The sequence below is a fragment of the Colletotrichum graminicola genome (genome assembly GCF_000149035.1).
Source record: "Colletotrichum graminicola M1.001 genomic scaffold supercont1.4, whole genome shotgun sequence".
In the NCBI taxonomy this organism is placed as follows: domain Eukaryota; kingdom Fungi; phylum Ascomycota; class Sordariomycetes; order Glomerellales; family Glomerellaceae; genus Colletotrichum; species Colletotrichum graminicola.
The window spans coordinates 331097-346828 of record NW_007361008.1 but is presented as its reverse complement, the minus strand read 5'-3'; the positions used below and the strand labels follow the sequence as shown (position 1 = coordinate 346828).

Here is a 15732-nt window from a genome sequence, read left to right as displayed (position 1 = left end):
ACCTTGCAATTTGCAAACGATTCGACACCAAAACAAAAACTAAACAAAATTGATTTTTTTTTAAAAAAAAATGAAAAGGAAAAGCATCGAGGAATGCTGGCGCACATCGTTTACTTGATGTCGACCTTGTGGATCTCGGTCCACTCCTTTTCCAGCTTGGGGACAGTGACGATGAGGATGCCGTCCTCCATCTTGGCCGTGATGGAGGGCGCGTCAATCTCCTCCCTGACGGAGCCGGCGGGCGGCAGGGGCACGGAGCGGCTGAACATGCCGATCCTGCGCTCGCTCGACGTCATGGTCGCAAGGAAGTCCTCGTCGCCGGGGCGGTAGACCACGCCGGCGACGCGGAGCTCGCCCTTCTCGGCGTTCCAGTCGACGCCGATGTCGTCCTTCTTGGCGCCGGGGAGCGCGAAGTGCAGGACGTACGCCTTTTCCGTGGCGAAGATGTCGGCGGGCGGCGTGAAGGAGGACTCGTCGTCGGCAAAGTCGGGGCCGTGGCCGCGGGAGCGGGGGGCGGGACCGGTGGTGTTGACGCCGAAGCGGGAAGCCCACTCGCGGATCTGCTGGGCGAGAGGGTGGCCGGCGAACTGGTTCAGCCACTGCTGCAATTCCCCGGGCAGGTGGTAAGGCGGAGGCGGGGGCGGTGGTGGGTGGGGGTGGCCACCGAAGAATGGCGGGTGAGGGCCGGGGGGAGGGGGCGGTGGTGGGGAGGGTGGGCGGCGAGGACCGTGAGGAGGGTGGGGACCGTGAGGAGGGTGGCCCCGCTTGGGGTGCCCAGGGTCGCGGCCGTGGCGTCCGCGACCGTGGCGGCCTGGGCCGTGATGATGGCCGCCCTCGGGGCCATCTTCGGGGCTATCGCGCATGGTGTCGGGGGAGCCATCCTTTTCCTTGTCGGAGGACTCGCCGCTCTCCTCCTCGGCCGTGTCACGCGCGTTGTCCTCAGCATCGTACATGGCCTCGTCGGCCTCGTTCATGCCGTGGCGTCGGTGAGGGCCGTGGCGGCCTCTGTAGCCGCTTCGGCTGCCACCGCGACGTTGGCTGAAGCCGCCTCGGCGGGGTTCGCCCCAGCCGCCGTAGGCGCCCCATCCGCCGTGGCCGCTGCCCAGACCGAACTCGGCGCCGTGGAAAGGGAAGCCCGGGGGGACATTGGCCCACGGGGTGGAGTAGTCAACGCCAGCGCCGGCGCGCGTGTTGGGGTTCATAGAGTGAATAAAGTTCCAGAAGCCCTGGGGGCCACCTGGATGATTGAAGGGGTTATTGTTGCCGTTTGGCCCTGCCCAAGACATGATTGCTACTGCCTGGTTATGGGTGTAAGGTATGTAAAGAGAGAGAGAGAGAGAGAGAGAGAGATGGAATATGGATTGTCAATATCGGAAAGCTGATGAAGCTGAAAGGGGAAGAAATCTCTTGGTACTTCATCGAAGAAAGGACCACGTTATATACCGTGAATGAGACGGACACCACACCCACATCACTGCAAGGCAAGAGCATGCGTACGTCTCCATCTGATACCGGCATGATTAAAGGCAAAAACACTTGCGTAGTCATCCCGAGCCAGTCAGGGCTCCGTACAATACACCTTGAGCTACTGGATCGAACGGATCAGAAAGGTTTCGAGTGAATGGGACATGGGAGGAGGTACACACCATCGCCACGCGTCCCGGGTAGGGGGCCCGGCCCAGCACCCATTGGATGAAGCCGGAGTGTGGCTGCCTTTCCTCACCAAGCAAGCCCCGACGTTCATGGCGTATGACAAGAGCGCGCTATGGCACCGGAAACAAAGTCGGGCGTAGGCCCAGCATGACTATGTCTGTCTACCTTTGGGAGAAGCCGCGTCTTCTCGACCGCCCGTGGTGCCATCGTTTGACGGTGTCCCTGTCGGGTATATTAGTGTATTAGGCAGCTTCTGGTAGTGACTAAGGGGAGCGAGCTGAGGTGTATGTACACCACCAGACTTGGGTGGGTTAGAGTTAAGGGACCGATGCTGACTGACAGGGGAACCGCTGTGGGGGGAAGTGGCGTAGACCTCTGGGTGCGGGAGGGCGACATGTCGGAGAGAAGAAAAAGTGCAGAGGTGCGTGTCACAGTTGCCTTCGGGAGTGAAGCGTGGTGGTGCTCTCGCCACCGGGAGTGGAAAAGGCCGCGCACACCAGACCGAGGCCTCATGCACAGTCGTCAGTGGTGCTAACTGTTGCGCGGAGCTGTCGTCAGTCTAGTGTGTTGTTGTATGAGTCAAATGCGCCTGATGATGCGTCTGCCTGGATCGAGTTGCGGGGATGTCGTCGACGAGACGTCCAAGTTCTCTTTGATGCCGCAGGCCTTAACAGTTGGGTCCTTGAAAAAAATAAAAATAAAAATACAAAGTAGAAACTTAGTCGTGGACACGCTCCCGCCCTGCTTTTTGCACCAAAAAAGACGTGACTAACAGATTTAACCAGACAGAAACCATGTCAAGATATCAGGTAAGGCTCTGAACCATACTTTTTGTTTAGTGAGCGAGTTCCGTCGAATTACATGTCCCGAGTGTTCTGGTTACTAACAGTTCGGCAGTAGTAATATTTGTTCTCTACCTTCTTGAGGTGAGGTTTCGGAACGGGTTGCCTTGCAGACTCCGAGTCTGAACCAGCGGGGTAGGTCCTATGCCTGGAGGCTAGACCGAATGCGAAAGGCACGACGATGACAACTCCGAGGTTGACGAATGGCGGACAGGGTTCTCAGAGGCAAACCAACGACGGAGAGAGGTGGCCAAGGCCCTCATTAGCTTGCTTAGATAATCGTCCGCTGAAGCTTGGGCCACCAAGCTATCGTCAAGGTGTCCCCTCCGTGCCTTCCTCTTCCCCTCCTCGGTTCCCTCCCGGCTATCTCCAAACTCACCCTGGCTGCCCGCCTTCACTTCTCAACTTGCACGGTCAACTGTTTCTTTGCCGCTTTAAAACTCGCTTCTCCCATTTACTATGCTGTCCGTACCCATTCCGTTTGGTGCTTCCATCAAGTGATGGTCCACCACCAGAGTTGCAGATGCGCGCGGGCACCTCGCCCTTCCCCCTTTATCCGTATTTCTCGGCGCATCTCGACTCACCGGCTACTGGATGCCGTCTTTGCCCATCTTGACAAGCCGTTCTCACCTCGCTCAATGCGCATTACGAGCCCCAGGGGGGCTCCGCTACCACGCTCTAATACTACGTAGGCTCTCTGAGACTCTTGGGCCAAGCAATTTGCTTTCATGGGCAGGCGCTTGCAACTTCAAGCTCAAGACGCCATTTGCTGCCGCCCAACCTCTAAGCGCCCACGACATACAGCCAATCATGGAGCTTCGCTAGGCAAGATGCCACCATGCATGGCTCCATCCTATGCAGCAGTTGGAGGTTGCTCCAGGCTCTGTGGCTCCTGATGCCGCCCGCATGAGAGATGAGAGTGTACTGTACGTGAGCCACTTGGGCTCTCTCTCTCTCTGTCTTTCGGCTCCTAACGGTCGTGGGCAGCTGTCCCTCATCCATCCATCCATCCATCATCCATAGGGCCCATATTCTCCATTGGCCCCTGCAAATGCCATGCCAGCCTGGTTGTCTGGTGTCTGTGCCGTACGAGTTTGCCCCTCCCTCGCTGCCGCTGACGAAACCCCCGGTTACCCCCCCATCCCGTCTCATCCCCATCCGTCCCATCCTGCTCAATACTTCCCGCTGCCAGACCCAAACCCTACCTGGCGCTTCCGTCGTCCTATCTGTCACCTTCTTAATCTTTTTTCACGAGCGCGTTTCCATCTACATGACAAGTTGAACTTCTGCTCTCCCTCCTCTCGAAACTAGCACTTTTTGGTGTCCTATATCCCGCCCGTGCCGCATCTGTTCCGTCCATCTCTCGGGCCTGACAAGCCGGCCGGCCATATATGCGACCTCTTCCGTAAAGACTCGGACCCCACCAACCCCCCATCAGCTGCGATCCTCTCCAGCACCCAACGGCAAGGCACGAAACGTCGACCTTCGACAGCTCCTATAAATAACTTTTCCCCCCTGGCCTGCAGACTTGAGCCCTCGCAGTGCGTCATTCGTAGCGTAGCCTGCACCAAGCCTGCGCGTACCTGCGCAAGTCGAACGCAAGATACCGACTCCTCTTACCTACCTAGCTAGACACGATTCGTCATGGAGCGCAGTCGCGGTGTCCCTGACGCCGAGCTGTTTCTTCACAAACCTGCCCAGGAGGACTGCGACAGCCCTACGGTCGAGCCTCTAAGGATATTCAAACCTCAGAGCCCCAATCCTTCAAACGACCGCTTCAAGTATCCCGCTCCCCCGTCCGCCTCCGGCTCGTCCTTCTTGACGAAACCGACCTTCCCTCTGCCGCCAGGCGCCTCGAGCTCCGCTGCACCGCTGCCTTACCCCGACGAAGAAGATCTCCGCCCCGGAAAACCGACCAAGCCCACCATCACTGCTCCAAAACGCTTCGGTTCCGACTACAATGATACCACCCCGCGCTTGAATGCCAGTCCTGTCGAGACGAAGAGCCCTACCCTCGCCGAACGGCGTGGTACGGGTCCGAGGCCATTGGGCGCTACGTCTCCCCAGAGTCCAGTTGGCGACGACGGAGGTCTTTTCTCGAAGCCCCTGACCGCACCACAGCCTCAGCGTCCGGCCGCTTCTACCACAAACTACCCCTCTTACACCAAGAAGCCTTACTACCCTCCGCCCGCAAGCGCATCTAGCTCCTCGCCGCCTGTCCAGAGCCAGTACCAGAGCCAACCACCTCCGTCCTCTGATCATCTCGATATGCCTGGCCAGAACAGTGTGAACAGATTCGCTTCTACCGCTTCGACCTCGACAACCCGCGCCAGTCGCGGATCTCCACCCCCGCCAGAGACCCCGATTGTGGAGCCCGGGGTTGTCCCTGGCGGGGGCATCGAGGCGCGATATGCCGCGTCCGGTATCTCGGGCACCGCGACCTTGACCAGCCTGCAAGCGCAACAGGCACAGAGTGCCGCGGCGTCGCAGAGATTGGCTCAGTACGGCGGGGCACCGCCCCCGGCACGGCCGTGGACACCAACCGAGAACCCAGAGAACCAACCTCACGGACCGCCGACGGTGTACCAGGGTGTGAACCCGGTGGCCAGCCCTACGCAGTCCACGTTCAGCCCTCCACCGCAGGCGGCGAACCAAGGAGACCAGCCCGCTCTCCAGGTCAGCGTACTCGAACAGGACTACCAGCGTCTAGGTTTAAACGACCCTCCTCCCGCCTACTCGAGCGTCACACCCGCAAGCAACTCGTCTTACCCTGCCGAGAAACAGCGGCCTGCCCAGCAAAGAGCAGACTCCACGCCGTCTGTTGCTACATCCGCTGCTCAGTCGCCCCCGAGGAAGCCCGCGACAGCCGGTCCTGCTGCGGCGGGTCTGGCGTCGCCTGCTCTTCAAGGTCACCCGGCCTTCGCCAATGACCCGAGGCCCGAACAGAATGGCGGGCAGCCTTCCGCAGCGCAGACTGCCCCCGTCGTGCAAACAGTCCAAGCCCCTGCGAGCTTCCAAGGCGCGGGTCCGTCCTCGCCGCCTCCGCTGCCAGAAGGCTGGATTGCGCATCTTGACCAGAACTCCGGACAGTACTACTACATCCACCTGGCGACCCAGGCTACGCAGTGGGAGTTCCCCAAGGGTCCCAACCCGATTCAGCATGAGGCGGCACCATTGTCGCCTACCGCCTCGACATACGGCAATCCCCTCGCCTCGCCCATGTTCGGGAAGCAGCCTCTTGGGTCCCCCATGTTCCCTCCTCAGACACCAGGCTATGCTGAGAGCATCATGAGCGTCGCGGCCTCTCAGACGCCAACCACGGCTGGGTTCTCCGGACCGCCTCCGAGTGCCGGTGTCGATATGTACAGGATCCAGCCCACGAACGGTGTCTACTTCGGCCCCTACTTGCGATACTGCAACATGGACTTTGAGAAGGGCTCGTGGCTGGGAAGCATCATGATTGTGACAGACGCACCGCAGCCGCCTACTATTCACATCCACCCGAGCAATGACCTTTCGCCCAACCCGCGGCAGCTGACACCGCACAACATCTTCACGCATCAACGCTGGACGTTCTACAAGTATGACATCGATCTGCCCATGAGCGAGAGCGGAACTGAGAGATGGACGTACGCCGTCACATCCCACCTGGGATGTACGCGGTACGAGTTTGTCATTGCCGGTCGTCACGAGACCGGCTGGAGGTTCATCGCCCACTCCAACAACGACTTCGCTGCATCAACGTCCCAGACCGAACGCTCCAAGCTCGGCGGCGTGGGCTTCATGTGGAAGGACGTGCTCCAGAAGAACGTCGACTGCGGCGGCTTCCACGTCCAGCTTGGTCTGGGAGACCAGATTTACGGCGACAGGCTGTGGAAGGAAGTGCCCTTGCTGAAGCAGTGGCTGGCAATGAGCGGCCGAGACAACAGGAAGAACGCGCAATGGACGGCGCGCCACGAGGAAGACGTCTCCCACGCCTACTTCCATTACTACACCAGCCACTTTGACCAGCCTTACTTGCGAGAGGCTTTCGCCCAGATCCCACATATTCTGCAAATCGACGATCACGACATGTAAGTCGGAAAGCGAGCCCTGGTGCCAGGCATTCTTCTTCATTGGCTGACCCCCCCTTTAGTTTCGATGGCTACGGCTCGTACCCCGAGTACATGCAAGGCTCGCAAATGTTCAAGAACGTCGGCCGCATCGCAGTCGAGATGTACCTGCTCTTCCAGCACCACACGACGGTGGAGATCCTCCGGAACGTCAGCAACGACACCGACCTCTTCACCATCACCGGCCAGGGCTGGCACTTTGTCAAGTACCTCGGTCCTGCGGTGGTAGTTGTCGGTCCCGACTGCCGATCCGAGAGGAACCAGTCCCGTGTCATGGCCGGACCGACCTACCAGGGCATCTTCCCCAAGGTCGCGACGCTGCCGCCCAGCGTGCAGCACTGCATATGGATGGTGTCCGTGCCGCTCGTCTACCCCCGTTTAGAGGCAGTCGAGAGCTTGGCCGGCGCCGTGGCGACCGGGAAGAAGGTCGTCAACTCGTCGTACAACCTGCTCGGCAAGGTCACGAGCTCGGTGGCCGGCGTCGTCGGCGGCAAGGACGTCGTGGCGCAGGGATTCACCCAAGTGAAGAAGGCCGTCGGCAAGTCCGGTCTCATGGGCAACGTCCTCAACCAGTTCGGCGAGATTGACATCGCCGAGATCCTCAAGGACATGTGGACGCACGAGTCCAAAGACCTGGAGAGGACGTACCTCATCCGTACCCTCCAGGGCATCTCCCAGCAGAAGGGCATCCGCATGACTTTCTTATCTGGAGGTAAGTTGGCCTTGCACCTTGTTTATGCCCCGAACCCCCCTCCCTTCGTATGGTGCTAACGCGGTCTCTCTCCAGACGTCAACTGTGCGGGAGCGGGTCTGGTCCACGACCCGACGCACCCGAGCGACCACAAGACAATGTACCAGGTCATCACTTCGCCCATCGTCGCGCAGCCGGCGAGCAACTACATCCTCAAGCTTCTCCACAACAACAAGAGCCTCTACGTGCCGCAGAACGGCCACAAGTCCAACCACGAGGTCTCGGACACCAAGGAGGACATGATGGAGATCTTCCACACCGACGCCAGCGGCTCCGCGCGCGAGCTCAAGAAGCTCATGGGCCGCAGGAACTACGTCGCCGTCGTTGTGTACGACCCCGACGCCATCCCCGGCCAGCAGCCTCAGCTGCAGCTGCAGCAGCAGCAGCAACCTCAGCAGGGCCTGCAGAAGCTGAGCCTGGCAGTCGACTTCGTGGTTCAAGGCGACGGCGCATTTACGGCGCCGACAAAGTACGGGCCGGTGATTGTGCCCCACCTGGAGTTTGGTCGGTAGAAGGAAGAAGGGTGAACGACGGGTTGAAGACTTTTCTTTTTAATGATTTTTTTATTTTATCTTGTGTTGAGCTGGCAACGACTGTTTTTATTACATTCCATGTCCCCCCCCCCCCCCCCCTTTTTTTTTTTTCTTCCCTTCTTGGATATTTCAATATTCTTCTCCCACCAATTCAGGCGAGCTGGAGAGAAAGGAACAGGGCACCCGGCGGCAACCTCACGAGCTGATGGTACTATCCATAGTTAAAACATTTACATGTCAACAAAGCAGCCGTGTGCGTGCGTGTCCCTGGATCTCATGTTCTGCTCGTTGACCATCATCACATTTGGGCGAACTATGCAGCGTCTTTGGTCATTGTGATTCGTTCCCAGTCGCTCTACCGAAAACCCCAAGCCGCGAGAGGTTGTTCCGCCGCTCGCCGACACGCGGAGAGGCCTGTTTTCCCTCCTGTGTTACATACAGCCCAAGTCTAGAAGCTAGCCCATAATCTTCTTCCTTCTTCCAAGCCGCACATTTTGTCGGACCATTTTCAGGCCCAATTTACTCAAACCCGTAGGTCGCTCGCTCCACGCTTGCCTCATAGCTTGCACTCCGACGGCGCGGTTCACAAGTCAAAGGTCTCCTTGATAACGCGCATGGTGTCCTCGGGACCGTTGACGGAGTGGCCAATGGTGCGCTCGTCGACATAGATCTCGTAGTCATTACCGCCCTCAAACGTCTTGTCGCCAAAGAAGTGGATCTGTTCGTACTTGATGCCGCCCTCCTTCTTGGCCTCGTCCTCAAGGTGCTTCAGGCAGTACGTCTTGTCCCAGCCGGCGGGGAAGACATCAAAAGAGATCTGGCCGCCGACGGAGAAGGTCAGGCCGAGGTGGCCGAAGCGCTCGCGCAGCTTGGCGACGAAGTCGCGGCGGATATTGTGGACCTTGTCGTACTCCTCAAAGGCCAAGCGCTCGGCGGTGGAGGCGTTGCGGCCAATGGGTGAGATGTTGATCATGCCGTTGCGGAACTCAATGAAGGTGCCACGCTTGATGGGGATGTCGAGGTCGGCGATGTGGTGCAGGGCGAAGTTGACGAGCTCCTTGTACTGGTCCTCGCCGATGAACTTGATGAAGCTGTTGGAGGTGAGGGGCTGGCCGAGCTTGAAGGCGGTCAGGCCGTTCTCGGAGAAGCAGAAGTCGAAGAGGGCGGTGACGGGCGTGGAGGCGTTGCCAAGCTGCTCCTGCTGCTTGGAGTAGTCGGAGCCGCCGACAAAACCGATGGCGCACTTTTGGCGGAGGCGGGCGAGGAGTTCGAGCATCTCGGGGGAGGCATGCTAGGACAAGGAGGGGACAAGAGTTAGCTTGTATTAGAGGAGGCAGGGCGGTGCATGCGAGCTTGGGAAGATGTGTCTGGGGTAGAAGAAGGGTATGAAAGCTTACACGACGGGCGGGAGTGAGAGTCTCGTCGACGTCAAAGAGACAGATGGTATTGCGAAGAGGACGATCCTCAAGAGGAGGGTAACTGGGGAGGGTGGTAGCCATTGCGACAAACTGATCTGTAAATGCGCAGACAAAAGAGGTCGGGTCGGGAGCGCAACAGCTTGGGTATCGTGGATTTGAAGTCGAGTCAAGCTTCCTTGGGAATGCACACACACACAGAGAGAGAAAGAGACCAGAAAGGGGATTTCTTTTTGGAAAGGAGGCGGTCAAGAAGAAGGTCGTAGCTCTCTTCGGGATGTGGCAGGCACAGCGCGGGGTTGCTTCTGGGATGGCGGGGCAAAGGGGGGGCTGTTTTGCTGCTCAAGGGTCTCTGGGGCAAGAGAGAGATGATTGGGTTTGAAGCTGCAGGTGCAAAGAACTAACAAACAACCACTGCCATCCATGGCGATGTTGCCTTTGCTTTATATCCTTGATCAGAACTATATAGTGACCTTTTTATGGCATTGACGCATGTGATTCGACAATGAAGTCAGTACCGCCCTGACTGAACCTGTCAATTCCTCAACAGATTTCACAGAGTGACTGACGCCCATGGCGATCTGTCATCCCCTTCCAAGGTCCACGCTGGCCTTACGATGCCGAGGACAACTTGCTCTTCACGTTTATATTTGGGCCGTCCATATTGAGACCGTTGGCTTTGAGGCGAGATGAGGAGGATCATTTCCGAAACGACCCGGCTGCGCGTCCACGCAAGTTGTGGCAGTGCTCGATGACGAATATACCTGTTTACATTGCGGTCCCAGGAACGTGGTCACATTTATCTCCCATGCTAAGACACATTGGATGAAGCCATCGTGGCCTCTGCAAGGTTCCTGGCCTGCCTTGGAAGTCACTAGAGGCGCAAGGGACCATTGATTCCGGCGGGCGAGAGAGCACTAACATAACGCTAGACCGTGGTTGATCGTCGCTCATCTAGCCTGAATAAATCCCCCTTTGGCGCAGCCGAACAGGGATGTGTGCTTCGGGTCTGATGGTGGAGTCGGGACGGCACAGGGGGGGTTGTGCACCGTTCCGATTCGATGATTGGGCGGTCATTCACTTGGACTTGTCGCATCGGGGCTCATGTTCTGAGCAAAACATACCATAGACAGCATGGCATCTTTGCAGGACGTATTGGCTGGAAAGGCCAAGAGTATTGCGGTTTATTGTGATCTAGCTAGGTAGACATGAAAATAAGGAGACCCGTACCCAGCTGCGCCTCTCTGTTAATGAAACATGTAGGCCACGAATGACTCACTCTTCCCATTCATTAGAGCGACCCGAGTATGTCGTCTTACCCTAAGAATCATCTGGTAAGTCAACGTGTCAAAGCCACTTGCATCAAGCTGTCAAACCTACCCCAGTGTCAACGGACGATTCGAGAGAACCCTCCTTTTCAGGTGTGGATACAACCCTCTCGATGTTAGGTCCTGTCAAAGTCGTCGTTAGTTTTGAAGGACGAAGAGATGGCTCAAGTCGTGTGATTCTTTTTCTTGCCTTGGTTGGCCGCTGTACCACTCGTAGCCTCCCGCCTCTTACCCTGGCCTCCGGTGCAAACGCCTTCGTCCTCGTCCAAATCGCCCTTCTCGAACACGGTGCCATCTTGGGTATCTCGCTCAGTTTGCAACCCATGCCCTGCCGCCTCGTAGAGCGCTTCTTGTCCCGAGAACCTCTCACTCTTTGAACTTGTTTTTGCCTCTGCCGTCGTAGAGTGCAGTGTATCGCCCATCGTCCCATCCCCGAGATCAACATCACTTCCATCCGTCCCAAAACTGCGCTGGCCCCGGCCACTTTGAGACATGCCATTCCCAACTTCACTAGAGTTGCGGGCCGTGTCAACTTCTTCGCCACCACCGAAACCAGCGGCAACTTGCTTCCCGATGTCAGCGAGATCTCTCTTCTCCCCGCCGCTGCTGTAGGCAGAAAACGCCTTCTGGGCAACGCCGCCAATTCTATTGTACTCTGGACCCTTGCCGGCGGCTTGGTCGGCTTGGTAGTCGGCAAAGGCCTTTTTGGCCTCCAAACCAACCTCTGCCCATTTCTGATTGCTACCTGAGATTTGGGACGAATCCTGTTGGTTCTCTTGGCCTTGCCCGGTTTGTTCCTTGCCGGCGAGCTGCTGTGCCAGATCGGTGACTTTGTTGAAGCCTCCCATTGTGCTTTTGGGGTTTATTGATGATAAGGAGAGCTCTTATTGGTTAAGTATCAAACTGATGCATTTGTATAATTACTTGCCAAGAGGATGTGAGGATTGACAGCTTGTTATGTCGGCGAGGAACCAAGAGGCTGTGACAGATACTGGCATCTTTTATATCTCTCACTCGCCGTGGTGGCACGGAGAAGATTCCACGGTATCATCACACGAGTCCAGCTCTCATGGGCACAAGGTCACCGAAACACATCGACGATCCAAAAGTCTGGCCTGGCATACGCATCCGAGCTGTGAGAGCAAACACGCCAGACGAAACCCTGGGCCCCCACATTGCGAAGAACTTAGGAACTTCGTCTCGATGAGCGGCTACAGCTCGGCTGTGGATGCCTCTCGTTGAGGAGCACGGCGCGTCACAATCCTGTGCGAAACAGATGTATCAGATGGTCATCGACGTGCGCAACGTGGGACTGTGCCTTGATTCAGAAGAATCGACCAATGTGAATATCTGTTCGCTAAACGAAACAATGCTCGTCCCTCGTTGGGCATGTTAGTCTTTGGGAAGACCAATAGCGGAAGGAAACAACCGATGTACGGCAGACTCGTCGTCAAGATGAATATACGGTAGAAATTCTGTGTATCGAACATTTACGTGACTGCCTGGGCTCTCCTCCTTTGTACTGCTAAGGTAAAGACTGTGTATACAGGAAAACGGAGAATTGTTTGTTTCTCATCGGACAATGTGCTGGGGTATACGTATATGTGTAATATACTGGCACTAATACTGATGCGGCCTCGTGTACTTACGCTAGCAAGGAGATACTGGTAATGTTAAATGGTTAAAAAATAGGACACGTCGGTCCAAACCCCGGTCAACTCAACAGCGACGTTGACAATGGTGCTAACCGTCCACAGCACGATCAATCCATATCCTATTTTGCGTGACATCACCCACTTGTTCATCGGAACAATGATCAAGAGGGCTAGTAATGTAAGAAGCAGAGTGATAGCAGAAATCATCAATGTGCCTCCGATCTGGATTTCATATGAGTGGTATTTGAGTGGCCTGTCAGGGTGCTTATTATGCCGATGATTGGCAGCCTGGACCATCATGTACACGCCGCCGATGCCAATACCAAGAAGGATATTAAGCATGGGACCGCCGAAGCAAGCGGATCTGATGACTTGTTAGCATGGACATGGGCAAAACGAACCATAGGGGAACTTACAGAGCCATAACGGGAAATCCAAGCCGGGCAACAGTGATGTCGGCAACCAGGTCACCCACACTGTTTCCCGCTGCAAAGATAGTCAGCCCGAGAAGTGCTTCGGAGATGCCGAAGATCACTCCAAAGGCTTTCAGGACGCCAACCACTTCGCTAGCAATAGTGGAGATCCAGGCGATGGCGATTATAAATCCCATGAAGCACAGCAGGAAGTGATATTTGGGCCGTTTATCGGGGCTCGTTGCTAAGAGCAGAAATCCAAGTAGTGCCGTGGACGCCATGAGTGTATAGAGAACGAACCTAACAAGGGTCTTGTACGGTTGGTCGAAGTCCTCTTTCATGTTCGCCCATAGTATAATGACGGCAAAAAGAGGACCGGTGAAAAGTTGGATCACGACAAGCCATCTGTTCCAATGTCCAGAATCATCGGCAGCGGCAAGGCTGCTTTCCGAGGGCAACATTGTTGCTTTTTTGGTGTGTTGCGGATGTATTTCCGCCGACACACGCGCACCATTCGGGGTGTCGATTGCGATGAGCGCTGGAGAAGCCTTCGGTGAGTAATCCTTCGGCGACTGATCAATGGAATGCACAGAATGCACACGAGAATGTGACATGGTGCTCCGTCTGAAGCGCTGCCACTCCGTCTCTTCCCCGATACCGTAGTAGGCAGCTGCTGGAAGCATAACATCGCAATGATCATGTTCCCGCATCAACGGATCAGCGGCAGTTTCATCCAAGGCATCGTCGGCGCTCTCGTTTTCTACCACCGGTAGCGTCACCACCAGGAGCAAGATACTTGGGACAGAGATTGCACTGACAAATCTGTCCCAATGACTCTTCTGCTTCCAGCCCAGCAAGGTCGGGAACAACGTTGCCCAGAGGATGTGCGGCGGGGGTAAGATTGCGTATGGCCACCACTTCACTGGCTTGGGAGCGGCCATTTCATAAGGTGCAAAAGGAACTTCTAGGCGAGTTACGCCGGGCGACGTGAAGTAGTCAGCCTGCTCATTCTGGGCAGCTGGCGTCAGGGCTAGAGGCGACTCTGTATAGCCAGGGAAAGGTGACACAGGCGAGGACCTGTCACTGAAGCTTCCGCGCCGACTTGGTATTTGAAGTGAAAGTAGAACACCAGAGGACGGCCGAGGCTCGATGGCATCGCTACCGCCTGAATCTTGACGTTGGGGTGGCACCATATCAACTGGGGGAGGTGCCAAATTGCCACCGATTTTGAAAGCCGGCGATCGACTTCGGTTCCTAGCGTCTTGGGCCTTGACCTGTTGGATTGGGTTGGCGTGGGCCGCCGAAGGGGGAAAACGCCAAGGGGAGGGATCTCGGCTGGTGACGGAACCCGGAACGTCGCCAGATGACAAGGCACGATTCCTGTTCTGCCCAAACTCTTCAACCGCGCCGATTGTGTATCTTCCCGAGTCAGAGGGCGGCCCCAGTATCGTATTTGTTTCGCTGACACCCCCGAGATGATTGACCGAGTGCGCCCGGCCATGCATCGGCCGCATTCTGTGGTTGCTTTCCTTCTGTAACTGTGCAAGAGTTGACCGGAACTCCAAGGCACCGACCAAACTAGGGCGGATAGGCGTGAGAGTGTTGCGTCGTCTGCCTCTAGGTCGCAGCACTCGCATGCTGCTTGCCATCTCCGCCACTACGTGCCGCCCGTGGTCGCTATCCTCCACCTCATCTTGTTCTTCAGCATGACCATCAACTTCAATTCTTGGTCCCGCTTCCAGCATATTGATATCCCTGGTACTAGAGGCGGCCACAGACATCACGCGGCGGTCCTCTTCGTCGGGATCATCCCGGTACGGCTCCGGAGCCAGTTCGTCGCTGAGATGCCCCACCGCTCCGTATACATGGCCTCGTGCTGCTGCTTCACGGGCGCGCTGCTGACTCCGCCTCGTTGAATACCAATGCCAGGTAACAACGGTAACCACGTAGAACATGTAGTAGCAAATCATCGTTATGCATTCCCATAGATGCAGGTGGCCGTCGGCCAGGAACAGCATGGTAAAGCATACGGCGACGATGAAGAAGGATAGATCCCGAACATAGGTCTTCCTCCCCACTTTGAACTCGCGGACCAGCGCCATTGATCCGGCTACCACGGCAGTGATGAAGCTCGCTGCGCCGATCAGCTCTCCAACCGCCATGCTGGCGCTGTTGGAGCTCATGGCCGCAAAGGTGCTGAAGACGTCGGGAGATCCATTGCCAAAGGCCAAGAACGTGACGCCAGCTAGACTCTCGCTGAGGCCCAGGATGGCAGAGATGGTGTTGAGGTTGACACTGAAAAAATCACTGGCGGCGATGCCGATGGTGGTGAAGAGCAGGCCGAGCCAGCACACGAGGATAACGAAGGCCAAGGACTGGACTTTGGCAAGGCCGCAGTAATAAAGCGTCAGGTAAGAGATGAGGCCAGGCTCGTCATCGGCGCAGTGCGCCTTAACAAAGGCACACTGGTCGTTGGCGCGGTGGACATCGCGGCATGCTGTGAGCTCGGATCGCTTGGTGAGGGGTGAGGTGTCTTGTAGGCGAAGTTGTCTCTCGGTCGTCTTGCTCAAAAGGGACCACAATGCCAAAAGAGATATGAGAAAGACGGTCGCATAGAATGGCCGCAAACGGAGGCCGCTCCCTCGAAGCTTGGAGTCCGCTGGCATGCTGACTTCAAACCTGGTGTGCAATTGGCTCATCCGAAGCCATGGCAGACTGCACTTGTGTTGGCGTCCGTGTGATACCGCTCGTTCCGCTGCACGAAGAGGAATGTGTGTTTCTCAACAGAGTCGCAATACATACAAGAAAAAGGCTACGGCGGGTTTGAGCTGAAGTGCGAAAATGCGCAGCGCTCTTCCATATTCATGTACGGTTGGTTCATTGAGATCTGAGGGAGGCAGCCCGCGAAAACCTGCCTGGGAACCCAGGAACCGGGGGGGGGGGGGGGGGCGTCCCAAGTTCTTGGCCAAGACCACAGGCAGTGCCCCGGTTGAAACAAGCCAACGCCTAACAAAGGCACAGGCTGACTGT

The 15732-nt window shown here is 56.8% G+C and overlaps 5 protein-coding genes across 5 annotated transcripts; 1 reads left to right on the top strand and 4 right to left on the bottom strand.

The window, feature by feature from the left end:
* Positions 1 to 110: 110 nt before the first annotated feature.
* GLRG_01400 (hsp20-like protein) lies at positions 111 to 1286 on the bottom strand (the record flags this gene model as incomplete). The annotated part of the gene is made up of 1 exon (XM_008092085.1): positions 111 to 1286. The coding sequence occupies one exon, from the start codon at positions 1284 to 1286 to the stop codon at positions 111 to 113; it is 1176 nt and encodes a 391-aa protein (XP_008090276.1).
* A 2853-nt stretch (positions 1287 to 4139) lies between these two features.
* On the top strand, positions 4140 to 7870 carry GLRG_01399 (WW domain-containing protein; the record flags this gene model as incomplete). The annotated part of the gene is made up of 3 exons (XM_008092084.1): positions 4140 to 6568; positions 6631 to 7319; positions 7395 to 7870. The coding sequence occupies 3 exons, from the start codon at positions 4140 to 4142 to the stop codon at positions 7868 to 7870; spliced, it is 3594 nt and encodes a 1197-aa protein (XP_008090275.1).
* Positions 7871 to 8474: 604 nt separating this feature from the next.
* Positions 8475 to 9390, bottom strand: GLRG_01398 (eukaryotic phosphomannomutase; the record flags this gene model as incomplete). The annotated part of the gene is made up of 2 exons (XM_008092083.1): positions 8475 to 9182; positions 9289 to 9390. The coding sequence occupies 2 exons, from the start codon at positions 9388 to 9390 to the stop codon at positions 8475 to 8477; spliced, it is 810 nt and encodes a 269-aa protein (XP_008090274.1).
* Positions 9391 to 10798: 1408 nt separating this feature from the next.
* GLRG_01397 (uncharacterized protein) lies at positions 10799 to 11482 on the bottom strand (the record flags this gene model as incomplete). The annotated part of the gene is made up of 1 exon (XM_008092082.1): positions 10799 to 11482. The coding sequence occupies one exon, from the start codon at positions 11480 to 11482 to the stop codon at positions 10799 to 10801; it is 684 nt and encodes a 227-aa protein (XP_008090273.1).
* An 825-nt stretch (positions 11483 to 12307) lies between these two features.
* GLRG_01396 (sodium/calcium exchanger protein) lies at positions 12308 to 15368 on the bottom strand (the record flags this gene model as incomplete). Its single annotated transcript, XM_008092081.1, has 2 exons — positions 12308 to 12653; positions 12706 to 15368. The coding sequence occupies 2 exons, from the start codon at positions 15366 to 15368 to the stop codon at positions 12308 to 12310; spliced, it is 3009 nt and encodes a 1002-aa protein (XP_008090272.1).
* Positions 15369 to 15732: the final 364 nt, after the last annotated feature.